At 39.9% G+C, this 27,315-nt stretch overlaps 1 protein-coding gene across 4 annotated transcripts in view; it reads right to left on the bottom strand.

Moving 5' to 3' along the window:
* The window catches only part of INO80 (INO80 complex ATPase subunit), a 109,156-nt gene that overhangs the window by 13,854 nt on the left and 67,987 nt on the right, over window positions 1-27,315 (bottom strand). For all 4 annotated transcript variants that reach the window (XM_077764658.1, XM_077764655.1, XM_077764657.1 and 1 more), the window contains 4 exons: window positions 25,421-25,646; window positions 21,263-21,390; window positions 9,697-9,791; window positions 2,944-3,016 (listed from right to left, as the gene is read on the bottom strand). In XM_077764658.1, coding sequence (XP_077620784.1) covers window positions 2,944-3,016; window positions 9,697-9,791; window positions 21,263-21,390; window positions 25,421-25,646 — 522 coding nt within the window. The remainder of the gene's footprint in view (window positions 1-2,943; window positions 3,017-9,696; window positions 9,792-21,262; window positions 21,391-25,420; window positions 25,647-27,315) is intronic.

Here is a 27,315-nt window from a genome sequence, read left to right as displayed (position 1 = left end):
ACTACATCTTTAGGTTCAATCTTTCTACTGAACTTCAGACCCTGATGCCTGGGTGTCCTTGTCCCTTAATGTCTACTAAAAATCTTGACCTGAATATATCCCAAACCAAACTCTTGACTTCCTCACTTAAACCCATTCCTCCTCACCTTTTCCTTAATTAGTAATTGGTGTCTCCACCATTCCAGGTGCCTAGGTCAAACCCCCTGGAGTTTTTCCATGACACCTTCTATACATCCCACATCCAGTGTAATAGCCAACCCCAATGGCAGTGCCTTCAAAATACATGCAGATTCTTATTATTTTCTTTTCTTTTCTTTTTTTTTAATGTTTTATTTATTTCTAGGAGAGAGAGGGAGAGAGACAGCGTGAGCAGGGGAGGGTCAGAGAGAGGAAGTCACAGACAGAAACAGGCTCCAGGCTCTGAGCTGGCAGTCAGCACAGAGCCCGACGCGGGGCTCGAACCCACGAACCGCGAGATCATGACCCAAGTGAAAGTCGGACGCTTAACCGACTAAGCCACCCAGGCGCCCCAATGCAGATTCTTATTATTTCTCCCCATCTCCACTGCTTCAATCCTTGTCCAAGTCACCATCATCTTGTGTCTAACTCCTAACTGACTTTCCTGCTGCTACCTTTCTCCCTATAGCTCTTCCCACCCCACTCCCCCAAAGCCAAGGGGACACATTTAAAACCCAAGCCAAATCATGTTACCCCTCTGTTCAAATTCGTCCAGTGGCCTCCCATCTCAAAATTCTTACTAGAGCCCACTGAGCCTTACAGGATCTGCTCCACAACACCCATCTCACAACCTTTCCTCCTCATTCGTTCTGTCACATCTACAAAGAGCTGTTTGCTACTGCCTAATCACGCCAAGCATGTTCTCACCTCAGGGCTTTGCACTTATCTCTTCTGCCTAGAATGCTCTTCCTTCTGCCAGATATATGCTTGGCTTGCTTCCTTACTTTCTTCAGATCTCAGGTCAAGTGTCACTTTATCAGAGAAACTATACCAGTGTATATAAAACAATCCCTGATCATGAATGGGATTCTGAAGAACAAACTGAGGTTTACCAGGTGGAAGAAGAGGTGCTGAGGAAACAGTTCATGCAGCAGTGTGATACAATATGGTATGTTCAGGAAACAAGTCAATCATTATTTATGGAACACCAATTTTGGAAGGGGGAACTAATGTAGCCATTAGACTGGAAAGAAAGGTAAAGGCCACAAAATGAAGGGTCTTGTATGCCATGCAAAGGAGTTTATCCTTTATCCTGTAGATGATGGAGATTTCCTCAAGAGTTTTAGGCAAAGGGAGTGGCATGGTTAATAAAGAAGGGTATAAATAAACCAAGAGAATAAATATGGGGCTAGAGGCTGAGACTGGAGTCCAAAAGACCCACTAGGAGAAAGTGGTGACTCCTGCATTTACAGTGAAGTATGACTAACTTGGGGTTGTATGGAATGCTTGAAAAATAGAGCATTGAAAAACCAAAGAGTAAAGAGAAAGCCAAATTTCTGCTATCTAATATGACACAAGTGAGATAGCACCTCAGGGAACCCACAAAAACACAACTACAACCACTGACAGCCTTCCCTTAGGATAACTAAGCCTGATAATTGCAGATTAGATACAGCATCTACCTAGCAAGGCTTTCAGTGGTCCTCTGGTCCTGGAGCCTTGTCCAAACTTGGTTAAGTGGCTAAGGTTTATATGCCAAGGAGGGTACAGCTGAGTCCTATGGTTGATATTCTATTTAGTGTTGTTACAGAATCAGTTTTTCATTCTTAAGGTCAGACAGTTTTACGGTATAATGGTTAATAAGGAGAAAGTGGACACAGCCTAGGGGTAGACACTAGGAAACACAGGCTCTGGTTCTAGTTCTGCAGCTTATGAGTCTATTCAAGCCTCTTTCCTCCACGCACCTCATTTCTCCAGGACTCTCCAGGGTTTGCATCTTCCTTCTATTCCTGGGACTATTCATGTTCTGTATTTCAGAGAGGCACCACAACCACATAAAATGACATTTTTACAGTCATGCCTTCTACAAAACAATTTATTCATTTTTATGTCTCAAGGTTAATGAAAGTGTTATTAAATACATTTGGGGGTGCCTGGATGCTCAGTCAGTTAAGTGTCTGACTCCTGATTTCAGCTTAGGTCATGATCTCATGGTTCCTAAGATTGAGCCCCATATCAGGCTCTGCACTGATAGCACAGAGTCTGCTTGGGATTCTCTTTCCTCTCTCTCTGGCCCTCCCCCACACTTGTACTCTCTTTCTCTCTCTCTCAAAAAATAAATAAGTAAAAATTATATATATATATTTGAATCCTAGGAATAATTCTGAGATTCAAAAGGAATACTTTTTTCCCTTTCAGTCACTGAAGTATCTTCCAAGAAGACTGGGTATGAAAGGATAGGTAATTTGATAGAACGTCTTTATTTTTTAAATTACCAATTTCATTACTTTCCAACCACCTTTTAAAGTTTGGGATATAAAGCATGAGTTTTTCCCATGGTAGAACCAATGCATAAGAATAACAAAAAAATCATTTCTGATTTGTTCAGTTATAGGTCCTAAAACAATCTGGTTGGATTGACATATATATATATATATGTCAATCCAACCAGTTTGGATTGACATATATTGGATCCAACTAGTTTATTCACTGATGTACTCTAAGTGTTTAGGGCAGTATTAGACACATAGTTGGCATTCACTAAGTATTTGTTGAATGAGCGTGTAAGAAATTTATTTTAAGAGAGTGGAGAGAAAAGTCCAGAAGGAAAGCTAGAATGTCCTAGTTCTAGAAAAAACGCAACTGCTGTCTTTTAACATAATGAGGCAAAAAACAAGTGACACAAAGCAAAGGGTAACGCCGACTGAACAACATATTTATAGTAGAGAACCTGAATGTCTGGTATACTGTGCTCACATTACTTACTGTATCTGCAGCAGTGAGATTGATACCCAGTCCTCCAGCTCGTGTGCTCAACAGGAACACGAAGATGTCATTCCTGCAGAAAAGGGAAGTAGACATGTTAGGAGGGAAAACTGAAAAAAGAAAAATGGCATGTGACAAAAGACAGGGAGTTCTGAATACAGAACAGTATCTAGGGCTAGAAAGGGTAACCCAAGCCTGATCCACATTTACTGACACATTGTACCAAGGTGCTATGACACAAAAATCAAAACCATGGTTGTCATCTTCCAATTTGCAGATATACTTCTGCTGTCCACTAACACTCAAAGGTAATATACTTATAAACATACAGGAAATATAACACAAATATAAGTTATCATGGAAGCAGTCATGTAATAGTCTATTTTAAACAAGTCAAACCATTCCTAGTTCATAAAGAGGGGACAAATAAATCAATATTCCCTGGTGCTTCCCCCCAAAATCATGACTTCCAGTAATTTGGGAACTAATGATTATAATTCCCAAAGCACTCATTTTCAGATGAATAAACTCAGTTCCAGAAAAATGACCTGAGGTCAAGATCAAGACCCAGGTCATACCTTCTATTATTAAGTTGAACTTACTATCAATCTATAAAGATAGGCTAGAATTAAAGTACTTTTTAATGAATGGCAATGTAGCCCTTACATAGAAATAATCAGAGGTAGTTGTCTTAGTTTTCCTTTACATCTTTCATCCTTTTAATGAAATCCAGAATTGCAAATAAACCAGTAGGTGCCACTATCATTCATTCAGACAACAAATATTTACTGAATACCTTCTAGGACCAAGGACTGTGCCAGATCACAGTGAGCAAACCTGGGCCACAAGATTTATCTATGTATGCAAATACAATTCAGGGTCGGGTTGAACCCAATTCTTGCATACATTTTAAGATTATCTTGCATTTTCATGTTCCTGCCACATGAGGTTATTTTCTAGAAAATTTGAGGGAAAAGGATGGCATTATACTGGTAAGCAAACTTTACAGTCCTTCCAATCAAGCTGCTAATCCCTTTTCTTCATGACTAAAATGAAGAGTGCAACTAGAAATTCATTTAGACCAGTGTTATTCAAATTGCAGGTCACACCTATTACTGATCATGAAACCAGTTTGGTGGATCGGACCGCATTACAGAAATAAATAAAAGGAATAGAAAAGATTAAAAAATATTATAATATAGGGGTGCCAGGCTGGCTCAGTCCGAAGAGCAGGCAACTCAAATTTCAGATATGGCATAGAGGTACTAAATCCCAATGTAAAATGAATTTTTATTCTGTTGGTTAAAAAAAAAAAAAAAAAAGGAAACAGTGATATTAGGATGCTCTCAAGGGCTGTTCATTCTTGATAAAGTCATTTGACTACTGAAGGTCTATTTCCTGGACTATAAAATGAGGATGCTCTGAATATAGCTGAAGTGACTAAGTGATGACATATCAACAGTAAACATGAGTATCAGTGAAGGAATTATTTTGAAATAAGCCTCCTTGTTAATCACTAACCTGTGCTCGTCCTAGTAGAAATCTGTCCACTATTTGCATTTAGGTAAACACAAGGTTCCTAGAGGCAGGCATGATAATAAAGTATGTCTGCAGGCCTGTTATAAGGCAGGATTCCAAAAGTTCTATACTCTCACTAATGCTCTACTAGTTTATCCTTAAATTATATTATCAAGTTATTTCTTAATTTTATTTAACTTCTAAAAGTCTTAAAAGTTAAAAAAATTTTTTAAATGTTTATTTATTTTTGATACAGAGAAAGACAGAGCATGAGCAGGGGACAGGCAGAGAGAGAGGGAGAAACAGAATCTGAAATAGGCTCTGAGCTGTCAGCACAGAGCCCGATGCGGGGCTTGAACCCACAAACTGTGAGATCATGACCTGAGCCAAAGTCGGACACTTAACTGACTGAGCCACCCAGGCGCCCCAAAAGTCCTCTTAAAAATGTTTATTTATTTTTGAGAGAGAGAGAGAAGACAAGGAATCTGAAGCAGGCTGCAGGCTCTGAGCTGTGAGCACAGAGCCCAATGTGGAGCTTGAACCCACAAACTGCAAAATCATGACCTGAGTTGAAGCTGGATGCTTAACCAACTGTGCCACCCAGGCGCCCCCAAAGTTCTCTTTTATAGTTAATACATACAGGGCAAATCAAAAAGTTAAAAGACACACGCTAGTTTGCAAACATATTTTCTTACAGATATGAGATGATGTAAATGGAAGCTTGATACCTTACAGCCCACAGGAAAATAACCACAACGACGCTGCAAATAAAAACTGAATGAGCTTTCCAGGGCTGTACTAATCTCTATAGAAAAATCCTTCCCATCTCTGGCCCTGAGAAGACGGCTCTTCCACATACTTCTTCTCTCTCTTACTTTGGTGGATACAGGAGCAAGGATCAGAGGCTTCTCTCCTAACACCTGTGTGAGAGCTAAAGGAAGCACCCAAGGGCTAGGAGCAGGGCAAGAGGAATAAGACAGGAAGGGAGGTAGAAAGCAGTTGGGAACTGCAATATAAGAAAGGAGAGAAGCAAAGGGGTACCTGGGTGCCTTAATCAGTTAAACGTCCTGACTCTTGATTCTGTCCTGGCTCAGGTCATAATCTCACAGCTCATGAACTCAAGCCCTGTGTCAGGCTCTGTGCTGATGGCAAGGAGCCTGCTTGAGATTCTTCTCTCCTTCTCTCTCTGCCCCTACCTGCTTGCTCTCTCTCTCAAAAATAAATAAATATTAAAAAAGAAAAAAGAAAAAAGGGTAGAGGCAGAAAGATGGGTCATTTCCATAATCCGGACAGCCAGAGGTATAAGTCCCCAGATATGATAATGACTTATAAACAGGGACTATTTATAGAAAACAAAACAAAACAAAACAAAAAAAGTGAAGAAAATCTAGGTAAAAATAAGTCAGCAGCAAAACTTAGAAATACAATGGTAGAAGACAATTTTTGGGAGGATATTAACTATGTACTGAGAAGATGCCTTAAAAAAAAAACCAGAAGACGCCTTTTAATAATAAGAGAGATGAGGGGCGCCTGGGTGGCTTAGTCGGTTAAGCGTCCGACTTTCGCTTAGGTCATGATCTCGCGGTTCATGGGTTCGAGCCCCGCGTCGGGCTCTGTGCTGACTGCCAGCTCAGAGCCTGGAGCCTGTTTCAGTCTGTGACTCCCTCTCTCTCTGACCCTCCCCTGCTCACGCTGTCTCTCTCTCTCTCTCCTAGAAATAAATAAAACATTAAAAAAAAATTAAAAAAAAAAAAGACAGATGGTAAGTTTTTGGCTGTATTCAATATCATTTTATCACACTGTAATGGAAAAATAAGGATTATGGAAACCTTGGGTTGTTAAAATAAATTACTGTTCATTCTAGATAACAGTATTGGATCATTTATAAACAAAAACATCTAAATCAAGTTCCTTTCAACTTAATAAATCTAGTATTGACAATGTGAATTAATGTTTTGGGGACTCTGAACAGAAGAAAATAGAATCCCTGAAGCATCATGATGGTTTGGATGCCCTCTAGGGGGCTGAAAAAGAATTTCAATTCAGGGTTTCTGATGGAATATGCCTTAGAGACCAGGCATCTGGTGGTCTGTGAAGGACCCTTTGAAATCATGTAGCAAAGATATGCTCAGGTCTCACTCCTATTCTTGTTTAATGACCCACTGAGGCTACTTTGCACCAAAATACCCAGAGTGCCAGACATGTAGCCTGACTGACTGCAGTGAAGACATGCTGAATGAAAAAGAGCCAGAATGAAAGACAACACTGGAACTCTACAATACTCTCACCAAGAAAAATTGATGCTATACTCACTTTTTTCTTATGGTTTCCAAAGGGTCACCCCAAGTGATCAGATAATGGTAGTGGGGGGGATCGATGTATCTGGTAAATGTCATGAGGTAGGAGGAAGGGAAGCAAAGGCCAAGGCATTCCAGAGCAAAGACCTTGTGAATGGCTTCTAGGATCATGCACTGATCACATGTTCTGAATGTTGCCCAGTCAGGACATCCTGGCCAAACAGTCTTTAGTCTCAGTCAGACTCTTTCCTGGAAGGATCCCTCATAAATAAATCTTGTATGAAGGGAATGTAAATGGCTTTTTATAGGAGTTCTTGTTTACTCTGGCTGACCTTTGAGCCACAGGGCTCTCTAGTTGAAATTCCATTTTTTTCTTTTGATGTCTTTTCATTAATGATAATGAAAATATTTGGCAGGGCAGACTTCTTCATTTTCAAAAACACCTGTCTTTCTCTATATTGGGCTACGTTAGCCACTCACATTTACAAGCTGACAATTTTTTCCCATTTTGAGGGGGTCTGCCTGATAAGCTTCTCATCAGCTTTGGACTCCATGTAAGAAAGAGATTATGTTCTAGCTGCTATCCCAACTCTGTCAACTGTCTAGTTCATAATGTAGGCAGAGAAAGAGGCATTCGTCGGTTTCATTTTGCCTAATATTAGATGCAGGTGTTAAAATGATGGTTGCTCAAATGTTGAATCTAAATAAACTCACTGCTCCCTAGTGACTGACAGGTGTAGAGTTTAGAAGCACGAGTAAGGTTCCCCAAGAAAGCTGTGTTTTTACTAAGCAGATATAGTAAAATTTAATGGTGAAAATACCATTCTTTTAGACCTAAGGTTTCCAAAACTATCATGTGACACTGAGATTGCCCAAATGACTGTCCACTGGTTAAATAAAAGATTTTAGAGGTAATAAATTAGATACATCTACTGATTTTTTCCACCAGAAGGTCACTGTAAAATATACTGAGTTTGGGATCTCATGTCCAAAATGGGTCAATTAGAAGAAGAGCTGTACCTCTACAACTCAGGACATTAAACCATTACATGTTAATATACTATAGCTCTGGTTGGACTCTAAATCAGAACTCCATACAAAGCAATCTGACGATCTACAAAGTGTTAAATGTTCATATCACTTTACACTCAGTAATTTCCCTTGTTTGAATTACTGTTAAGAAAACTAAAATGGTGACAAAGCTTTGTAAACAAAAATATTCACTCAACATTTTAACAACAGAAATACAGTATAAATATCCACTGTAATGGAATATTAGTCATTGAAATTTATTACAAAGATATTTTAAGTGATATGTGAAGGTGTTTATGATATAATGTTAAGGGGAAGAAATCAGGAAACACTATCATAATCTACAATATGGTAACAACATGTGAATATAAACACACACATGTTAAAGCTTATCAATAATACAAGCAGTTGATTAATACACATTTTGTACATTATGTGTATTATATATTATAATCTTACAATAAAGTAAGCTAGAGAAAACACATTTATATTTACGCAAAAAATCCATGGATAAGTGGACCTATGCAGTTCAAACCCATGTTATTTGAGGGTCAACTGTACTATGAATATATATGTCTCAATCAATTAAGAATCTGCCCACAGCTTCTGCTAGGTAAGAAGGTAGGTTAGGTCAGCCACATACAGTTGCTCCAAGGTAACAAAGTGAAATAGGTCCAAAGCAGATCTTCCCCTCCATTGTTGGCCAAACAGTCACTTGAATTCAGATGTCTAATTCCAACTTAGGAGTATTTACTGGCTTGAATATAGACTATAAACCAACCAAGAGTTTATCTTATGTATGCTTCATCATAAAGGATCATACAACAGCAAAATTTATCAGTCAGAGGGCACTCTATGTTGAACTATGAATTTGTTTTATGCTAAACTGTTTTACATTTGAAGTAAACCATGCCTTAAAAGTGAAATGAAAGAAATTAAAGTAGTAACCTAAATACAAATGGCTATATGCCTAATTTTCTTCCCAAGAAATCAAAAGTTAAATATTAACAGACTACAAAATTCAAGCCCAGAAATGTGTAATTGCTGTGATTTACAGCAGCACATTAAGATCTACTCTATTCTTTAGCTTTTTAGGTCTAAGGAAGAAAATATAAGGTGGAGTTCAGCAGCCCTGTTAGTAGCTAGTGGAGCTACACTTTCTCCTTGGAGGGAGCAGTAACCAGACTCTGCTTATTAGATGAGAACTTGCAGTTAGGATAATTATGGCTCTGTAAGCCATCAGCATCCGGCAGGCAGTATTTGAAATTTCATAGGCTCATTATCAGGTGGGAGAAGTACTATAACTGAGAGCTGCCAGCTGAACAGACTGCACACCACAGCAATTTGTCATACTGTACTGTATTACTACAGTGCTAGAGGGAAAGCAGGGAAAGGGAAGGTATTTTTCTTTAAATTTACACAAAAGAGGTAATCAAAACAAAGTAAAAATCAACTATAAGTCAATACCCAGAGATAGCCATTGTTAACATTTAGGAGTACAGTGTTGTGGACTTCTTTCTACACATATATTTTCCACATAAAGGAGGATACTGGATTACACTCAGAAATCATTTTTTTTTTTTTTTTTTACAAATAGTTTATTGTCAAATTAGTTTCCACATAACACTCAGTGCTCATCCCCATAAGTGTCCTCCTCTATGCCCATCCCCCCTCCCCCCCAAGAAGGTATATTTTGAATAAAAGAATGATCAAGTATTCATTTTTTCTCTCTCCCACACACATAGATCTGAGACACTATAAACAGATTTAGCTACCCATTAAAATGGCAGAAACTATATCCTGATTGCTTAACAACCTGAGATGTGTTGACATTTCCTTTAAACTCATCATCTTAAGTACTAGAGGAAAATCAAATTAGAATTTCTATAATTCCCATTAATATTACCTGTTCTGAAAATCAGCAACCATGTCCCGCCTCTCTGAGATTTTGGATGAACCATCAAGCCTCATGTAGGTATGCTTCTTATAAACCATGTATTCCTGCCAATCAGAGTAAAAAAATATAAGTCTGATGCAAATTAACTATATTCTAATTCCCACAACATCTACCTTCCTACCACCTCATCCATACTGAGGGCAAGTCATTATATCCAGAATGAGAGACTAATCTTAAAAGTACAAGAATTTAATTTGTAAATGAATTTACAGCCAAGATGTGAAAATCGAGGGTAGCATGAAGATTATAGCCGCCCTCAATTTCAATCTGGAAACCAATCTTATTCCTGCAGATTTCAGTAGGTCTTGTGAAAACAAACAAAACAAAATGAAATTTCCAAACAAAAATGGCCTTTTGGTCAGCAACCAGATGTTTCTCACAGCCATGGAATATCCAGTTTTCTTTCCAAAAGTAACACTCACCCTCGTGCTTTTCTCCCCAACATATCCTTGCTGACCAATATCCTTGAATTTACAGCCTAAGTTTCCTTCTCCCAGCAGAGCATGCAACATTGTTAAGAGAGGCCTAAGCATCAGAGTGAACAAGGTAACTTTCCATGGCAGAGAATGTTCTTAACATCATCTAGAAGAAGAATTAAAACTTTTAAGAACGGAGAAGAAACTTCAAGAGATGCAATGGAGAGAACTTATCACCATTCTTAGAAGCTGCAATTCCTCTTACAGATGATATCCAAATGAGCACTGATTTCCTCTTTCTTTACCTCTAATAATATGGATTACATTTCAGAAAGTCCATCTATAGAGGAACCATTACGAAAAACTCAACACAGCTGCCTATTTATAAGAAACACCATGAAACAATTACTAGTTCTAAAATAAGTTTTCCCTACTGAAAAAGACTAGTTATTTCTACATTTGGGAGATGTCTGTATTAATCAATTTCCTATGGCCAAATGTTCTTTTATTGCAATATTCTCATAGATGGCTCATATCATACCTGGCTGGGTATGCAGCACACAAGGTGGCTAGAGTTGGGTGCGGTTGATGCAATGATCGTAGCAGCCTACTCTTAGAGCAAGTGAACACCAAAAACCCTTTAATGGCTTGGGAGAGGACCCTGGCTAGGGTACCTATGAGGTGAAGCTGGTCAACAAAGTAGACGAGTTCACTGAGGAACACATCTTCACTGTGCTTTGTATATATTTTTACTATTTCTGTCTCAAGTAGTTCTTCAAAGGTTTTGATAATTAAAGAGGGGTAGAATATATTCAGTCAAAGAAGGGCTTCAAGTTCCTATTTAGTGCTATAGGCCAGTTGGGACTGGATTAATGGCAGAAGAGTAGGGGGTGTTTTAGATAAGGAAGGATTCAGGAAAAAAGATGAAAAAATGAAAGCATGATGATAGTCTTCAGAGGCTCGCTATACCTTGGCAGCTAATACAATCGGGATGCTGCCATCCAGAACCACCAAATAACTAGAGTATACACACAGATATCCCATAGGGTGGACTTTAACCACAAAGTGGGCTTTCTGCATAGGCACTCTTGCCTTCTGAACAAGAACTTCTAACCTTAGTGGAACCAGAACTTCTAACCTTAGTGAGAGCACTGATAAATGAAATCTTCTTGTGGATCTTGTTGTTTATATCAGTTAGATATCAAGGTCAGTACAACACAGAGATATAAATCCTAGACCATATTCAAACCAACACTGATTACAGACAGAGAGCTTGTTAGAGGCAACAGAAGTGAATCTTTTCTGTTTACTGCTTTAAGCCTTTGCTCTCCCACCCAGGGGAGCCGTGGGATTTCAGAAGGCTTAGATGAGTTTAGATCTGATTTCAGTAAATAGCTTCAAAACAAGTAAATGGACATGGATAAAGCAGTTAAATGCAGAAAAGAGGAAAGTCTACATCTTTACACCACAGGAAAAAAATCTAAAAGATAAAGACAGAGATAAAAATGCAAATCAGTATTTCCTTCATTCAAAAATTCTGGCTATACCAAAGCCATTCTAAATATCTAAAATTCTAAGTGGTTTAGAAAAGATACTTAATTAATCTGGAAAGAAATGCCTAATTTCTTCCAACCACTAATTTCAAGACCTGTGCCCACTTCTATTCTTAGTTCAGTTTTTCTATGATCTTAAAAACATCTAATGATTCAGTATAAAACTGAAATCTATTTTGTTAAATCAAAATACAAATTCTAACAACAAATGGTTTGCTAAGTAACTCCAGCACTTTCAAAAATTTATTTAAAAAATTGATCTCCAAGGGCACTACGGTGGCTCAGTTAGTTGAGCAACCGACCCCTGACCTTAGCTCAAGTCTTCATCTCACAGTTGTGAATTCAAGCCCCACACTGGGCTCCATGCTGGGCATGGAGCCTACTTGAAAAAAAATTCTATGTCCAAAAAATATATGTAGGTATATATCTATTTCCATTTAACAATCTCTATATCAAAATGTTTTCTTTTCTTTTTTAATGAGAGAGAGAGAGAGAGAGAGAGAAAGATCGAGCATGTAAGCAGGGGAGAGGGGCAAAAAGAGAGAGAGAAAGAAAGAGAGAGAGAGAAAGAGAAAATGAATGAATCTAAGCAGGCTCCACGTAGAGCCTGACATGGGGCTTGATCCCATGACCCTGGGATCATGACCTAAGCTGAAATCAAGAGTCAGATGCTCAACCGACTGAGCCACTTAGGTACGACCATAAAATTGTTTTCTAAGATCTATTTTAAACATTCCCAGTCATGCCCCAACTCTTTGCACTTCATTCATGCCCATGTCTGAGGGCCACTGCTGGCTGACTTCTACTTGCTGAATGACTTTACTGTGGTTTGTAGGAACTATGTTATGCTTAGCACTCCTGTGCATTAAAAAGGGCTATGGGACAGAAAGACCAACCATTAGCCAGTCCTTCCTTATACTTGGTACTCTGTAGACACTAAGGATATCTCTCACTCAAGTCCCTTTTGGTATTAGGAAAGACTTAGAAAATGATCCACCAGAATGATTGGATTTCCTAGAGCCTTGTAAAGCAATTCTTTTTGTTCCATTTAAAGAAGAAAAAAGGAGAGAAACCAAATATAGACCTTCTTTCTCTTCCAGAGATCTCATAATTTAGTATCCTCTTTTATAAACAAACATGAATATTTGTACTCTCAAGTGGCTTCTTGTGGATTGATAACTACTAACCAAAGTAAATTCTAATACTGATTAAACTAATAAAATAAAAAATATGGCTTTTAACATTTAGGAAGTCTTGAGAGCGATATAGTTCTAGTAGATACTAGTTTTAAAAACTACTGAAGAAGCCAAAGTGGTTATGGACAAGATGTACTCTTGGTATCTAAGCAGTGGTCCTCAACCAGGATTAAAAATACATGTGCCTGGACCCAGGGATTCAGACTCTGTATGTCTGNGTGGTTTTTTTTTTTTTTTTTTAAAACTCCAAAGATGAGTGCAATAGATAACTTATATCTGCAGCTGAGAACCACCACTACAAAGAGAAAGCAGAACAAGATCCCTTAGAATTTTGCTAATGCAGCATGGCCCTCAGAGAATCAGCATTTGGCAACACCTGCAGTTTGTTAAAAATGCAGAATTGGGGGTGGGGGTGTGTGCCCTCGGTGGTTCAGTCAGTTAAGTGTCTGACTCTTGATTTCAGCTCAGATCGTGGTATCATGGTTTGTGAGATCAAGCCCTGTGTCAGGTTCTGCATGGACAGTACACAGCCTGCTTGGGATTCTCTCTCTCCTATCTCTCTGCACCTCGCCTCGCAAATAAATGCATAAGCATTGAAAAACAAACAAAAAATGCAAAATTGAGGGGGGGCGCCTGGGTGGTTCAGTCAGTTAAGCATCCAATCTCTTGATTTTGGCTCAGGTCATGATCTCATGGTTTGTGAGTTTGAGGCCTACAGCCAACTCTACTTATTGTATGCAGAATCTGCTTGGAGTTCTCTCTCACCCCTCCACCCTGCCCCTCTCTCCCCAACCTCTCAAAAATAAATAAAATTTTTTAAAAAATGCAGAATTGTGGCATCCATCCCATAACTAATCAATCAGAATCTGTATTTTAACATGTATTACTTGGGGCACTGGGTGGCTCAGCTGGTTAAAAATCCAATTTCGGCTTAGGTCATGATCTCGCGGTTTTTGAGTCTGAGCTCCTTGTTAGGCTCTGTGCTGACAGCTCAAAGCCTGGAGCCTGCGTTCGATTCTGTGTCTCACTCTCACTCTGCCCCTCCCCTGCTTATACTCTGTCTTGCTCTCTCAAAAATAAACATCAAAAAAATTAACATGTGTTACTTATAAGTACACTTATATACTGTTGCAGAACATATTCTTACACTATCTTAAAAACCCTGGAACATTTTTAACCAAGCAAAATCTTATATGAAAAGCCAATATAAAATAGATAAAAAGTATTATTATTCTGACTGATGAAGAAGGCGAAGTCCAGGGCCCCACCTGCTTCATCTCTACCTATGTCTTCTGTCCTCTACCTGACTACCAGTTTGAAAACTACTCTGAGAATACAAACTGAGAAGATAGGTCAGTTCTGGATCAGGTCTATAAAGCCACATTTATTTTTTTTTATTTTTTAAATATTTTTTAATTTATTTCTAGGAGAGAGAGAGACAGCGTGAGCAGGGGAGGGTCAGAGAGAGAGGGAGTCACAGACTGAAACAGGCTCCAGGCTCTGAGCTGGCAGTCAGCACAGAGCCCGACGTGGGGCTCGAACCCACGAACTGCGAGATCATGACCTAAGCGAAAGTCGGACGCTTAACCGACTAAGCCACCCAGGTGCCCCTATAAAGCCACATTTAAAGCAGTAGCTGCAGAAGTATCAGCATAACTCAAAATAGCTTCAGCAAGTACCTGTCACTCCTTTAAAGTATACTAAATAAAGCAAACTTTCACACACCCAAAGATGTATCACAAAGGGACTAGGTTCATCCTGAAGCAGTAGTGGTAATGATGATGGCTAGCATTTACAGAGCGTTTACTAAGTGACAATCACTATTCTGTACATTTTACCTGGTTTTGCGTATCTAACCCTCACTATAGTAGCCTTTAAGGTAGGTGTTATTATTGTCCCTCCCATTTTACAGATGTTAAGTCTCTAAAGTTACACAGGCAGTGGGTAATGTAACTCAAGTTAACTGCTGCCAGAGCCTTTGGCTTAACTCCTGTACTGCTTCTCATATGGAACAGAAGCTTACCACCAATAGGGGAAAAAAAGGTGATGTGTTGGGGCGAAGGCATATAAGGTCCTTTTTTTTTTAAGTTTTTTTTAGTGTTTTTTTTTTTTTTTTTTTTTTTTTGAGAGAGGGAGAGCCTCTCAGCAGAGAGCCTGACACAGGGCTTAATCCCAGGAACCATGAGATCATGACCTGAACTGAAACAAAAAGCCAGATGCTTAACCAACTAAGCCACTCAGGTGACCCTATATGGTTCTTAAACATGTTGTCCATAACCTCCATCCATTATCATCATAAAGAAAGGATAACTGGGCATGAGAAAAACTAAAGGCAAATGTTTATATATCCCTAACATGAACTTTCCATTCTGAGTCTTTTCTATTTCAAAGTTGCCTCTCCTGTTCATTTCACTTTCCCAAAACAATCTGGGGGAAAGGACTGCAGACCTGGTGTAACTTTATTTTCCTGAACACGTCCCTTTCCATCTTGGGGCATATCACCAGCAAAAAGTGAAGCTCATCTCAATGTCTAGTGAACCTCTCTGTTGTCCAAGCAAATTGCAAAATGAGTGAAATATGGCAGCCATCTTTCCCTTATCTAATACAAAGAGTCCTCTGGAGCAAGACCTAATCACAAGGCACACATAGGCCCACCATAATATGCCTTCATAATATTTATATTATTCCCTTTTCTTCTACACATGATCCAGTCACACTGAGCTAGTCCCCCAAAATGTCTTATACCTTCCATCTTTGTGCCTCTGTATATCTGGCTTCCTTAGTCTGGAATGTCCCTTTCCCCGATGTTGAAATTCTACTTAAGTTCAGTTCAGATGTCACTATTTATGTGAACCCTTTTTCAAGTGACCCAGTTAGAAATAAATGTATCCCTTGGGGCGCCTGGGTGGCTCAGTCGGTTGAGCGTCTGACCTCAGCTCAGGTCATGATCTCACAGCTGGTGGGTTTGAGCCCTGCATCAGGCTCTGTGCTGACAGCTCAGAGCTGTCAGCCTGCTTCAGATTCTGTGTCCCCACCTCTCTCTGCCTCGTCCCTGTTCATGATCTGTCTCAAAAATAAATAAAACATTAAAAAATAATAATTAATAAAAAATAAACAAATGTATACCTTTTATTATCTTCAGCTCTGTTTACACTTCATTTTGGGCACTGGTATCAGGGTACACTTGATAGGTGTGTGTGTGTGTGTGTGTGTGTGTGTGTGTGTGTGTGTGTGTTGTATGTGGTATATATCCTCCACTAGATACACTCCTTGAAGTCAAAGACCACACTTAACTTACATTCACATCTGCCTAGCACTATGCCTTGCTCATAGTCAGCATGGAAAAGAAATGAATGTAGCAGAATATAGTGTGGTTGTAAGTGACAAATTTCCTTCCATCATTCTTTTTTTTATTTTATTTTTTTAATGTTCTATTTATTTCTGAGAGAGACATACAGTGTGAGCAGAGGAGGGTCAAAGAAAGAGGGAGACACAGAATCCGAAGCAGGCTCCAGGCTCTGAGCTAACTGTCAGCACAGAGTCCGACACGGCTCGAACCCAGGCGCCCCTCTTCCATCATTCTTAAAACCTAATGAAAATGCTAGGTAACAGTGATCCCAATTTGCTTTTCATTCCACGGGGCAGCTTCAGAATACCCAGCTTCCTGATATGTTCAGAATCAAAGCTCCCAAAGGTAACTTGGGAATTCTAAAAGAAGCCAGCTCATAAATGATAGAACATCTATACAGGATGATCCTTCTCTAGTGAGGTACTTGCTGACTGGGCAAGTTACACAACCTAGTGTCTCAAATGTCATCATTAGCTATACATTATCTGGGTTTAATACTGTATTGCACTATTTTTTATTTTTTAAATGTTTTATTTATTTCTGAGAGAGAGAGAGAGAGAGAGAGAGAGGCAGTGTGCGCAGGGGAGGGTCAGAGAGAGAGGGAGACACAGAATTGGAAGCAGGCTCCAGGCTCTGAGCTGTCAGCACAGAGCCTGATGCAGGGCTTGAACCCACAGGCTGTGAGGTCATGACCTGAACCAAAGTCAGAGGCTTAACTGACTGAGCTACCCAGGCACCCCTGTATTGCACTATTTTAATGTACCAATGCAGTTCAAGATTTGTCTGGGTTTCAGTACTTAATAATCACATCACACACAGCACCAGTCAGCTGACTCTTTCCAAGTACTTTTGTATTGCACAGAAAATACTGAGGCTTATTTCCTTAAAGTACAGACTCTGTTGCTTGATGTAACAGGAATGAACCTCAAATGAGACAACTAAGAAATGATGTAAGTCATCTGTAGTGAGTTCAAAGCTTTGAGCAACTATGAGAATATGGTGGTGGTGATGGGGGAGTTTCCAAACTAGGGTAAAAACGGCGGTGGTAGGAAAAGTTTTATTTCACATCCGGGTGGATGCCATCATCCTAACTGCACAGGTGCCATGTCTTCACCAGCAAAGAACCTATAGGTGATTCAGTAAATATAAAATAAATACCTAACACAGTATTTAGTGATTTAAAATATTCTCCCCTATCCACAGCTTTGACTTCTGCCTGTGACACACTAAAAATTCCTGGCCCTGGAAGTTTAGCAGCCTGCTTTTTATTCCCTATCCAGAAATGGTATTTGGATACCATGGGAAAGAATAAAATATTTCTGAATACAGAATTCTATTTGGAATAAGATCTGATATATTCACAAGAAACTTAAAGTCAGATTTTTGCCCAAGAGAAAGAGTCTATCAATCACTTCAAAAAATACTGAGCAGGGGCGCCTGGGTGGCTTAGTNTCTCTCTCCTAGAAATAAATAAAACATTAAAAAAAAAAAAAACTGAGCAAATACTAAGTGCCCAGAACTAGTATTTCTCACAAAATGGAAACCTGGTCATACAGAAGGATGTCGATTTTTACTGTCTTTTGGTTCTTATGAGTCCTAGAAACAGTCAAAAAGACAGCCAAGGATAAGGCATGGAATAAAAAGCCCAAAAAGGCTTTTGGATGAAAGAATGCACTCCACAGTTACACAACAGAGCTTCAATGTCCCCATATGAGTTTCTAACTCCTGCTCTACTGGAAGCTTTCTTTCCCTCTTTGATATATACAGTGTAACAAGNCCAAACAAAACCCACAATACATTGAGAATGAAGTAGCAAGGCAAGGGTCAAGGATTTTTTTTTTTTTTTAAAGAAAAGCTCAAGTGTACTCAAGGGAAAGCATCTGAAGGGCCTTTCTATAACATGATCCTCAGGGTTCATGTGCCAGGTCAGATTTTAAAGCTGATACAAGGCTATGGGGCAACTCGATGATTCAGTTGGTTAAGTTTAAGCAACTGACTTCAGCTCAGGTCATGATCTCATGTTCATGGGTTCAAGCCTCCACTGGGCTCTGTGGTGATGATTCAGAGCCCACTTGAGATTCTCTTTAGCCCTCCTCCATTCGCATTCTCTCAAAATATATAAACAAACAAACAAACAAAAAGCTGATACGTGACTCTAATGAATGTTTACAGTGAAAAGGTTTTTTTCTTTATAAGTTATTTATTTATTTTTGAGAGACAGAGCGTGAGCAGGGGAGGGACAGAGAGAGACACACACAGAATCTAAAGCAGGCTCTAGGCTCTGAGCTGTCAGCACAGAGCCTGATGTGGAGCTCAAACCTACAATCCGTAAGATAATGATCTGAGCCAAAGTTGGATGTTTAACTGGCTGAACCACCCAGGTGACCCTACAGTGAAAGCTTCTAGAATGACAGTGACTAAAAAACCCATGATACTGTCTGAAAAGTTAAATATAGACCTAATCCTGCATGATCCCAAGATCTACAACAGAATCATATATTTTTTTCACAATAAAATTATATTTTAATAAATGTTTAGACACATATTAAACTTTGTGGGCATTTTAATTCCATGCCCATAAAATAAAATTTTGAGGATTAACCTCTTGAAATACAGAATGTGGTTCATTTGAGTAAATAAATAGAAAAAAGAATAGTATAGTATTAAGGGAACCAAATAAGAGTTTCATTTTAGTTTTTCAGTAAAACACATCAGCAGTCACAACACCTTCTGGCTTCATCATCCTAGATGCATATTACCCATACAGCTAAGGCATATTAGCAGTTATGAAACTCAGGCTTTGAATTCGGTTTTCCCTAATTCAGAATTCCCCAACGAGAGATGCAACTACATTTGGAGGAGGTTCTCAAGCTGCCATGTTTGCAAAACCTATCCATAATATCCACATCCCTCCAACCTCTGCAAAATCCCTGCTTCATTACAGAGAGATAAGTGACACTATTTGGTAGGGTTTACAGCACTCATCCTGAACAAAACTATCATACTTTCAATCACTTACTTTGGTAATATCTGAATACCTAGAAGTGTGTAATATACAGAATGAGGAACTACAATCCTACAATTGTAGGACTGTATCAAATTTAAACCGTCTACACTCACCTTCATCTACCAGAGCTAGCTTATTTTTTGGTAGTTTACCCCATTTATCCTTGGAACTTCCCTTTAATATGAAGCAACTTTTAGGGCTCTATAACATACTGGCATAGCCTTGGGGCAAAAAAAACCAAGATCATCACTTCCCTTACAAAAACTTTAGCATATTGCTTTTGCTATAAATCACAGCGGTGCAAGATCACTACACCTCATCTATGTTTCCCTGACTCTTCAGGACAAGGCAAGTCCTCTGAAAAGAGCCCCATTAAAGTAAAGTTACTCATCTTGTTTTGGCTGTTGGCATCTTTTGCTTTGAACAGAACATTAAAAACACAGGTAGTCCTTTTATTTTGGATTATTGCTGTTAGGGCCCTTAACAAAAGTAAAGATCTGCAGCAAACACAACGGCTTAATTACTTCTGTTATACTCACAGCCACCAACGTTTTTCTATCATTTAGAAACAGGTGACCTATTCCATAGGACAAACCAGAAAGTTCACCTGCTGACAGCATTCAAGGGGCTGAACACTGCATTAAATGCCAGACGTAGTGATTAAAGTGACATCGAATATCATCTGTTATGTCTCTTGCTAAAAGAAACTGTCAGATTATTAAAAAGAGCTTGCTGGGGTGCCTGGGTGGCTCAGTCGGTTAAGTCTCTGACTTTGACTCAGGTCATGATCTCATGGTTCGTGGGTTCGAGTCCCATGTTGGGCTCTGTGCTGACAGCTAGCTCAGAGCTTGGAGCCTGTCTTCGGATTCTGTGTCTTCGCCTCTCTCTAACCCTCCCCTGCTCACGCTGTCTCCTCCTCTTTCTCAAAAATAAACAAAGCATTAGGGAAAAAAAAAAAAAAGAGCTTGCTAACAAATTACCAAATACTGCAAAATTCAGCAAGCTAGGTTTGGCTTCCAAAGAACCAAAACTTCTTCCCTATGCTATCCTTCATTCCATCTGTGCTGATATGATCCCCACTCCCTTACTCCTAGATTGGGATAATCATGGTCCAATACTTCCTGGGGTAGCAGGATTAGAATGTGAAGCCTTAGCAATATAAAGCCCATGGAAAAACATGCAAAAGTTTATACACTACTTACATCCAGGTGCTTTAGTCTTCTGACTGGTGGCTATCCAACTTTTCTCATTCTAAACATTAACCCTGGTTAGTTTGTGATTATTTGTCCTCACTTTCATTTCACTCTCCTGTTTTCATGTCCATGATTTCCTCTCTCTCAAGTAATTAGTCTCCACTGAGACAACAAAAAAGCAGAGGGAATGCCAACATAGAAGCAACTAAAGGAAAAGAAGCTGCCCTGTACAGTAAGACAAGCTATATCTTTCACCATAACCCTGTGGCTGTCAACTCTCGATTGTATATAAGCTTTTAAATATCCTGATGCTTAGGCCTGATTCCACACTTATTAAATAAGAATCTCTGAGGACAGGACAAGACATCAGTATTTGTTAAAGCTCCTCCAGGAGAATGCAGTATATAGTCCAGTTGAGACCAATACATTAACTCAAGACTGAATAGCTGTTCTCTGGTTTTTTACTTAGAGAACTAATTCTAAATCTTGTTTTCCATATAGAATTTCAGAGGACTTTTTAAGTAATTCCTAGGCTCTGATCTACTTTAACATTAGGAAATTTCTTCCCTAGTAAAGAAAAGAGTAGGGGGTGTTCTATTTCACTTGTGTACGGAAGGAGGTAAAAGTCCTTTTGTATATTCTCAGATCTGCCAGGAGTTGCTGCTTCTCCCTTTATAGGCAGTAAAATCATAAAAACAAGTTCTAGGTTCCCATTAGGCAGGACTGACATGAATCACAGACATCTAATTTCTGCCAGTTAAATGTCAAGGTATCCTAGGTCCCCAAGGTTCCTTCTCCTACCTCCAGCAGGTCTATCATCCTGGTCATCTGGGAGTAGATAAGGACCCTATGTCCTTGAGACTTGAGCCGAGTCAGGAGGACATCAAGGGCATACAGCTTTCCACTGTCAGTGATGAGGCTCTCCTTGCCTGGGGAGAAGAAAAGGGAGGGAGGAGGGGGAAACTGTATTTAATTGAGGCAGCAAAATCACTCACTGCAAAGCTGTATGCAGATAAAATTACTATAACCAGGATGCTTATCATCATGTGAGCAGGAAAGTACTCTAGAGAAGAATCCAAAGGACTGTTAAATCATGGTCCAGTAGTACTCTGGGAAGCAGTATCCTGAAAGAGGGAGGTGCAGGTTCCCTTGTAGCTGACAAATCCCAATCAGACATCTACTGCTAAGGTATTCGAAAGCTTCCCTGCTCCATGTCCCTATTCAGGGGATAGCAGGTACACATGGACATCCAAGAGGACCATGTTATATCTGCTGTAAGTGACCTGTTTTCCTTGTTCATCCTATCTCTAGATATCTGTTTCTGCTAGTTCTATGGCTATATATGGCTTATACCTCCTAAAAGCATGAAAATGTAGAGAAACAAGGGCTACTCTTGCTTGTCCCCAGAGACACTTAAGTACTGAGAAATACAAATAAACAGATCCACTTCTGCCCCTTTGTTTAAATCCAAACTCCTTCTCCTGGATGATTTCAAATAGGTTGGTTGGTAAATGTCATTATCCTAAACTGTAATTTAATAAAGACTGACTGGGTTTCTGTGAAATGGAAATTGCTTTTACTCACTAACTTACGCTTTCTCTTTCCTCTTCCCATTAAAGAAAAAAAAAAGTATTTGAGCCAGAGATCTTTACAGAACACTTAACTCCCAAATATTCATCTTATCCATTCAGTATCATTCAACTCCCATCACATTTCAGGAAGTAGAATTTCCTGTTTGCAGACTGGTCCATAAACATGCCCTGAACAATCGCTGCTATAAGAGGGGAAGAAATGAGGCTTAAGGGGCTGGGAGAGGTAAGAGTACATGTGGAAGCAGCTGTGGGATGCAACAAGAGAGAGATCAAGGATAGAAATATTACATAGACAACTAAACACTAAAAGTAAAAAAGGAAACTATTAAAAAAACACGTTGTCTATCCCTAGTTTCTGGGGTTGAACCCATGGTTTTTTCCTCTCAGAACTGCAGAGGCTGATTATTGAGAGCAATCCAAGAGTTCTGAATGGAGATTTCTCTGTTCTCGCCACTATTTGCCAAGTGCACAATTATTGTATAAACCAAACAAGAACGGATGTGCTGACAACACCATAACAAATCATCAGCCACTCTGTTTTTGCTACAAAGCCACAGACCCTGGATGTTTACTCCTCAGCACTGCAGCCTGCCTTTTCCCACCTTCGGAACGCTGCCAGGCCACATCTCTCCCTCCACTGCCCCCACCCCAATGCTATGGCACACACCTTTGTTCAGCCTCTTTGTTTGGTCCTGTTTAGATTATCAAAGTGCTCTTCTTTTTGCTGGTGTCTTTACCAACACAATCAAATAACTGCAGCTGGGACAGAGCCTAATGCTAAGCCTTCTCCTTGGCACCAGAAAAGAAGGCCTGTATAAATTCCAAATCTGACCAGGCAGCAACGCTTTCCTAACAATGTCAAGGTTTTCTTGTCCCGAGCACCTTTCTCCTTTAATCCCAGGGATTTCCTGGATCCCTTAATCTTGATAGTTCCTAAACATTCCCCACAAAGCTACCAATCAGCTTTAGACAATAGGTTTCTTTCTTTTTTTTTCACTAAAAGAACAAGAAGGTGGGAAAAAAAGTCCATACATTTTTCAGTCATTGAGTACAGTGGGCAAGCTAAACTCATCAGATTTCTGCAGCCAGCTTATCTTCTCCATCCACTCCCTCAACACAAATATTTAAGCATATATAAATCTCTTATGTCTGCATATTGAGAAGCTTCATCTCAAAATCATGATTCAATGGTTCTCACGGATTCCTTCTTCCTATGTCTACTTTACTTTGCTAACTAGACCGAACTGATGCGAAGGTTAGAAGTCTCAGAGATGAAGATGTATACAGATTCTGAAGGACAGAACTCTGATGCACCCAAAAGAATCTAGAGTGGCACCTGTTGTTAGCTATTACTGTGTACGTGGGTAGTGAATGTGGATGGACTGGATTTCTTTGGCCTATGCTATAGGAAAAGGCCTAAGAAGAAAGAGATTGCAGGAAGAGCCTCAAAATATTTAAGCAACCAACAGGATTTCTCCTTCTTTGTTAAGCATCCTAGACAGAGAAGTCAGACCCCTTAGAAGATAAGCAGAAAAAAATGGGTTTCTTTCCATGCACACACTGGTATATTATGGGCCCGGCATCCATTACCCAATTTTTTAGGAGCTACCAAAGTTGTACTGGACAACAGCACAACCTGTTGCTAAGCAGGGCACAGAGCCAAGAATAGCACGACTCCCTACAACTTAGGCTGACTGTGCCAAGTTAAACCTCTCTTAAAACAGGATCTCAAAACATGCTGAACAGACTTATACTACTTTCCTGCAATATTTTCTACACTTGTACAATACAGTTCTTACTGACCGCAGCTGTGTAAGAGCCTACTCAGAAAATGAATATATCCCATGGCAGTAAGATTAGGGTGACAGATGAAATAATAACTCTTTTTCCAAAGAGACAGTTTTTAAAGGACTGTACATCTTTCTCCTGGTTAAACAGGTAGATGCATTTAGCGTGAAAGAAATCCAGAAGATTTTGGTCTCTCAGGGACTATAATGGAACCAATCCTTTCTAGGGAAACAGAAAATGTAAAAGTATAGAGAAAAAAGAGATAAAATACAGGTTCCAGTGACCCCACACCCCCATCCCTCGCTGCCCTGCCCCAGCCAGTCTACAGAGCACAATGGGGTCAGTGAGGAGCTGGTTGGTTCTCACAGTAAACAGCCAGTGAGGCTGGCGCTTTTTATCGATGCGAAAAGAACTCAGACACTTCCTGCTATTTAAACAAGGTCCATTTTTCTTTCAAAGAACAGGAAAAGCCACAAGAGATTCCCACAGCGCCAGCAATAAGTCTTCTACTCCTGTACTGGGAACTTAGGAGCCCCAGTGAAGGAAGGAGAAAGAAGAAATAACGTATTGTCTTGCTTCTTTCAAGACCTGTGCTCATCTTCTGCCTGGGATTCTATGGTTTCCAGACCTGGTAGAATTTATTCCTCTATTCCTGCTACAAACCAGGCCTGTTTTACAATTGGGCTTTCCCTTTGTTTTCCTACAGTACACCTTCACTCATTGCTTTCAGGTGTTCTAAGACTGCTATGAGGCCACATATAATATTGCTCTCATAAGCTCAAAACAGCATCTTCTAGTTCAAAGCACCCCTACACTCCTACCAGGCTGACCCAAAGTCCCTTGACACTTGGTAGATTCTCTCTTTTGAATGCTTAGCTCTAGTTTATTTCCACTGTATCTAGTAAGAAGAATACAGATAAAATAGCAGAGAAATCTGGACAACCCAAACTAACATGGTAGCTCTCAATTACCACTCCAGTCAGCCAGCAGGTGTAAGCAAAGAACATAAGCCTATGAACTCTGTGTTCAGTTTCCTTAGTAAGAGTCTCATGAAAGCAAAGATGAAATCCTAGTTTCCTTTCGACCCTCGACCTTGACTCTAGGAGGTCTGGGAATTTGCTAGCATTTTGGCACAAAACACACTGTTTTTCTTCTGGTTATCATTCAGATCTCTAGCACTCCGTGCAGGACACTGTTTATGCTACTTCAACTAGGCTTTCTGTGAGTGACGACATTCTCATTCACTCTACTGGCAACAGCACAAGACAACTGTACTCACTCGACCTGGAACCTTTCCTACCAAGTTTATTTCTATTCTCCTCCCCCCTTTAAAAGGTGGCATTCCTTTCTCAGCTGTAAGCTTGTCAAAGGAGAGTACAGAAGGACAAATCTAAAAAACAGTTCCCTCTTTAGTCACAAATTACTTAAATATTTTTACCTATAAAGTTACTAAAAGCAAAACAGGAAACAAACCCAAGAACTATGAATTCCAAGTATCTGAAACTACCACATGGAGTATGTCCCTGGTTCCCCCACTCGCCAGAACAGGGAGCACATTCCAAGAGAACAGAGAACTTACCTGGAATCCTGATGAAAGACCAGCCATTCTGAGGCCTGATGCTCCACAATCCTCCAGCTGGCTCTGGGAAGAACTGGGATCGCCGATTTACCCAATCTGCTGCCAGTTCAGGGGCCCCATTTAACAAACACTGCTTGGCTACCAGACTCCCTCCTTCCTTCAGCACTCGTCGCTCATATTCTGCACTTCGGTCACTGCAGTAAGAATCCAATGGCACTGCGGTAACCTACAGTGAAAGAGTCACATGAGATAGCTTTCACATTTCCTCACCTCAACTTTGAAATAAGACAAATGTGAATAATTTTTAGGCTAGTGGTTTGAACTTCTTTGTTCTGACAAATAAGCTGCCCTTAATAATGACTGAGTAAGCTGGCCCACTAAGGCCAACCTCTTATAACATGAACCTGCAGCAAACTAAAGACCCAAAGAGTGCTGGAGTTTGCAGAAAAACTGGGATACCAGGTCAGGAATGAGTCTATCACAGAAGTATATACATCTGACTACTCTGCCACCTCCCCTCATTGCTGGATAGTGTTGTTGGCAAAGTTCTATTAGTCGTCCACAAAATGGTGAAATCAAAAAGGGAGCAGGAGCTCTGCAGTCTTTAGTAAAGAACTAAAGAGTTATGGGCCCAGTGCATTTGAGGTTATCTTTAATGCTTTTGTGGCAAAGCTCTTGGGTTTATCAATACCTCTACTTCTCTTCCCCAACCAGGTTGCTAATTGACAAACCTAATGGAACATAAGAAAACCTTTCTTTTAGGTTATAAGCTAGGACATGGTGGAGGGAGGTGGAGAAAGCAATTGCCAGTGAGTAGTGGATTCATTTCTTGGCTAGGACAGAGGCTATGCACAAATTTATCTCACCACAAGATGCAACAACACTGAAATGCTGCCCCCCAACGGAATAGAAGGCTCCTGTTAATTTAGAAACAGGCTTTTTAATCCTTTAGCGATATGGGTCTATTCCCACTGCTAATAATCATCTGTGTATTCAGATAGCTGTGAAATTATGTGTTAGGAGCCCAAGTTACCTTCTGTTAAAATTTGGAGGCTGTGATTATCTGCAAGCTCAGGCTGAAAAAGATGCTAAAGTCACATTATATGCAGTAAATTGCTCAGAAAAACCTGGGAGCTAGACCAAGAGATGGGGAGAAACTGGGTATAAGAAGCAAGGACAGAAGTATAAGAGAGATAAGAATATAAAACACCTAGGAAGGTAGTTTTATTGTGCTATTATTTCCCAGAAGTTAGACATTTAGGAAAATATATCTTGCTATTAACTTTTCTATTTTCATGCCCATCAATCTTTAGGGCAATGGAATGGTTGTCAAGTTTTAGTATGTATACAAACCTTCTTGGGAGCTTATCTAAAGCGCATATATTGATCCAGAAGGTCTAAGGGAAAAGCCAAAAGCTCGAGGTTTTTAAAGAGCACCATAGCACCTGAGGCTAAGCCTTAAGAAATACTGCTGGGGCGTCTGGGTGGCTCAGTCAGTTGAGTGTCCAACTTCGGCTCAGGTCATGATCTCATGGTTCATGGGTGCGAATCCCACATCGGGGTCTGTGCTGACAGCTCAGAGCCTGAAGCCTGCTTCAGATTCTATGTTTCCCTCTCTCTCTCGGCCCTTCCTCAGCTTGCACTCTGTGTCTCCCTCTCAAAAATAAACATCAAAAAATTTTTTAGGGCGCCTGGGTGGCTCCGTTGGTTAAGTGTTCGACTTCAGCTCAGGTCAGGATCTTGCAGTTCATGAGTTCAAGCCCCACTTTGGGCTCTATGCTGACAGCTGGGAGCCTGAAGCCTGTTTCAGATTCTGTGTCTCCCGCTCTGTCTGCCTCTCCCCTGCTCATGCTCTGTCTCTCTCAAAAATAAACAAATATTAAAAAATAAATAAA

Source organism: Crocuta crocuta, unplaced genomic scaffold (assembly GCF_008692635.1).
Source record: "Crocuta crocuta isolate KB4526 unplaced genomic scaffold, BGI_CrCroc_1.0 scaffold102, whole genome shotgun sequence".
NCBI classification, from domain to species: Eukaryota; Metazoa; Chordata; class Mammalia; order Carnivora; family Hyaenidae; genus Crocuta; species Crocuta crocuta.
Note: the sequence above shows the minus strand (reverse complement) of the source record. Positions and strands in the feature narration are given on the sequence as shown.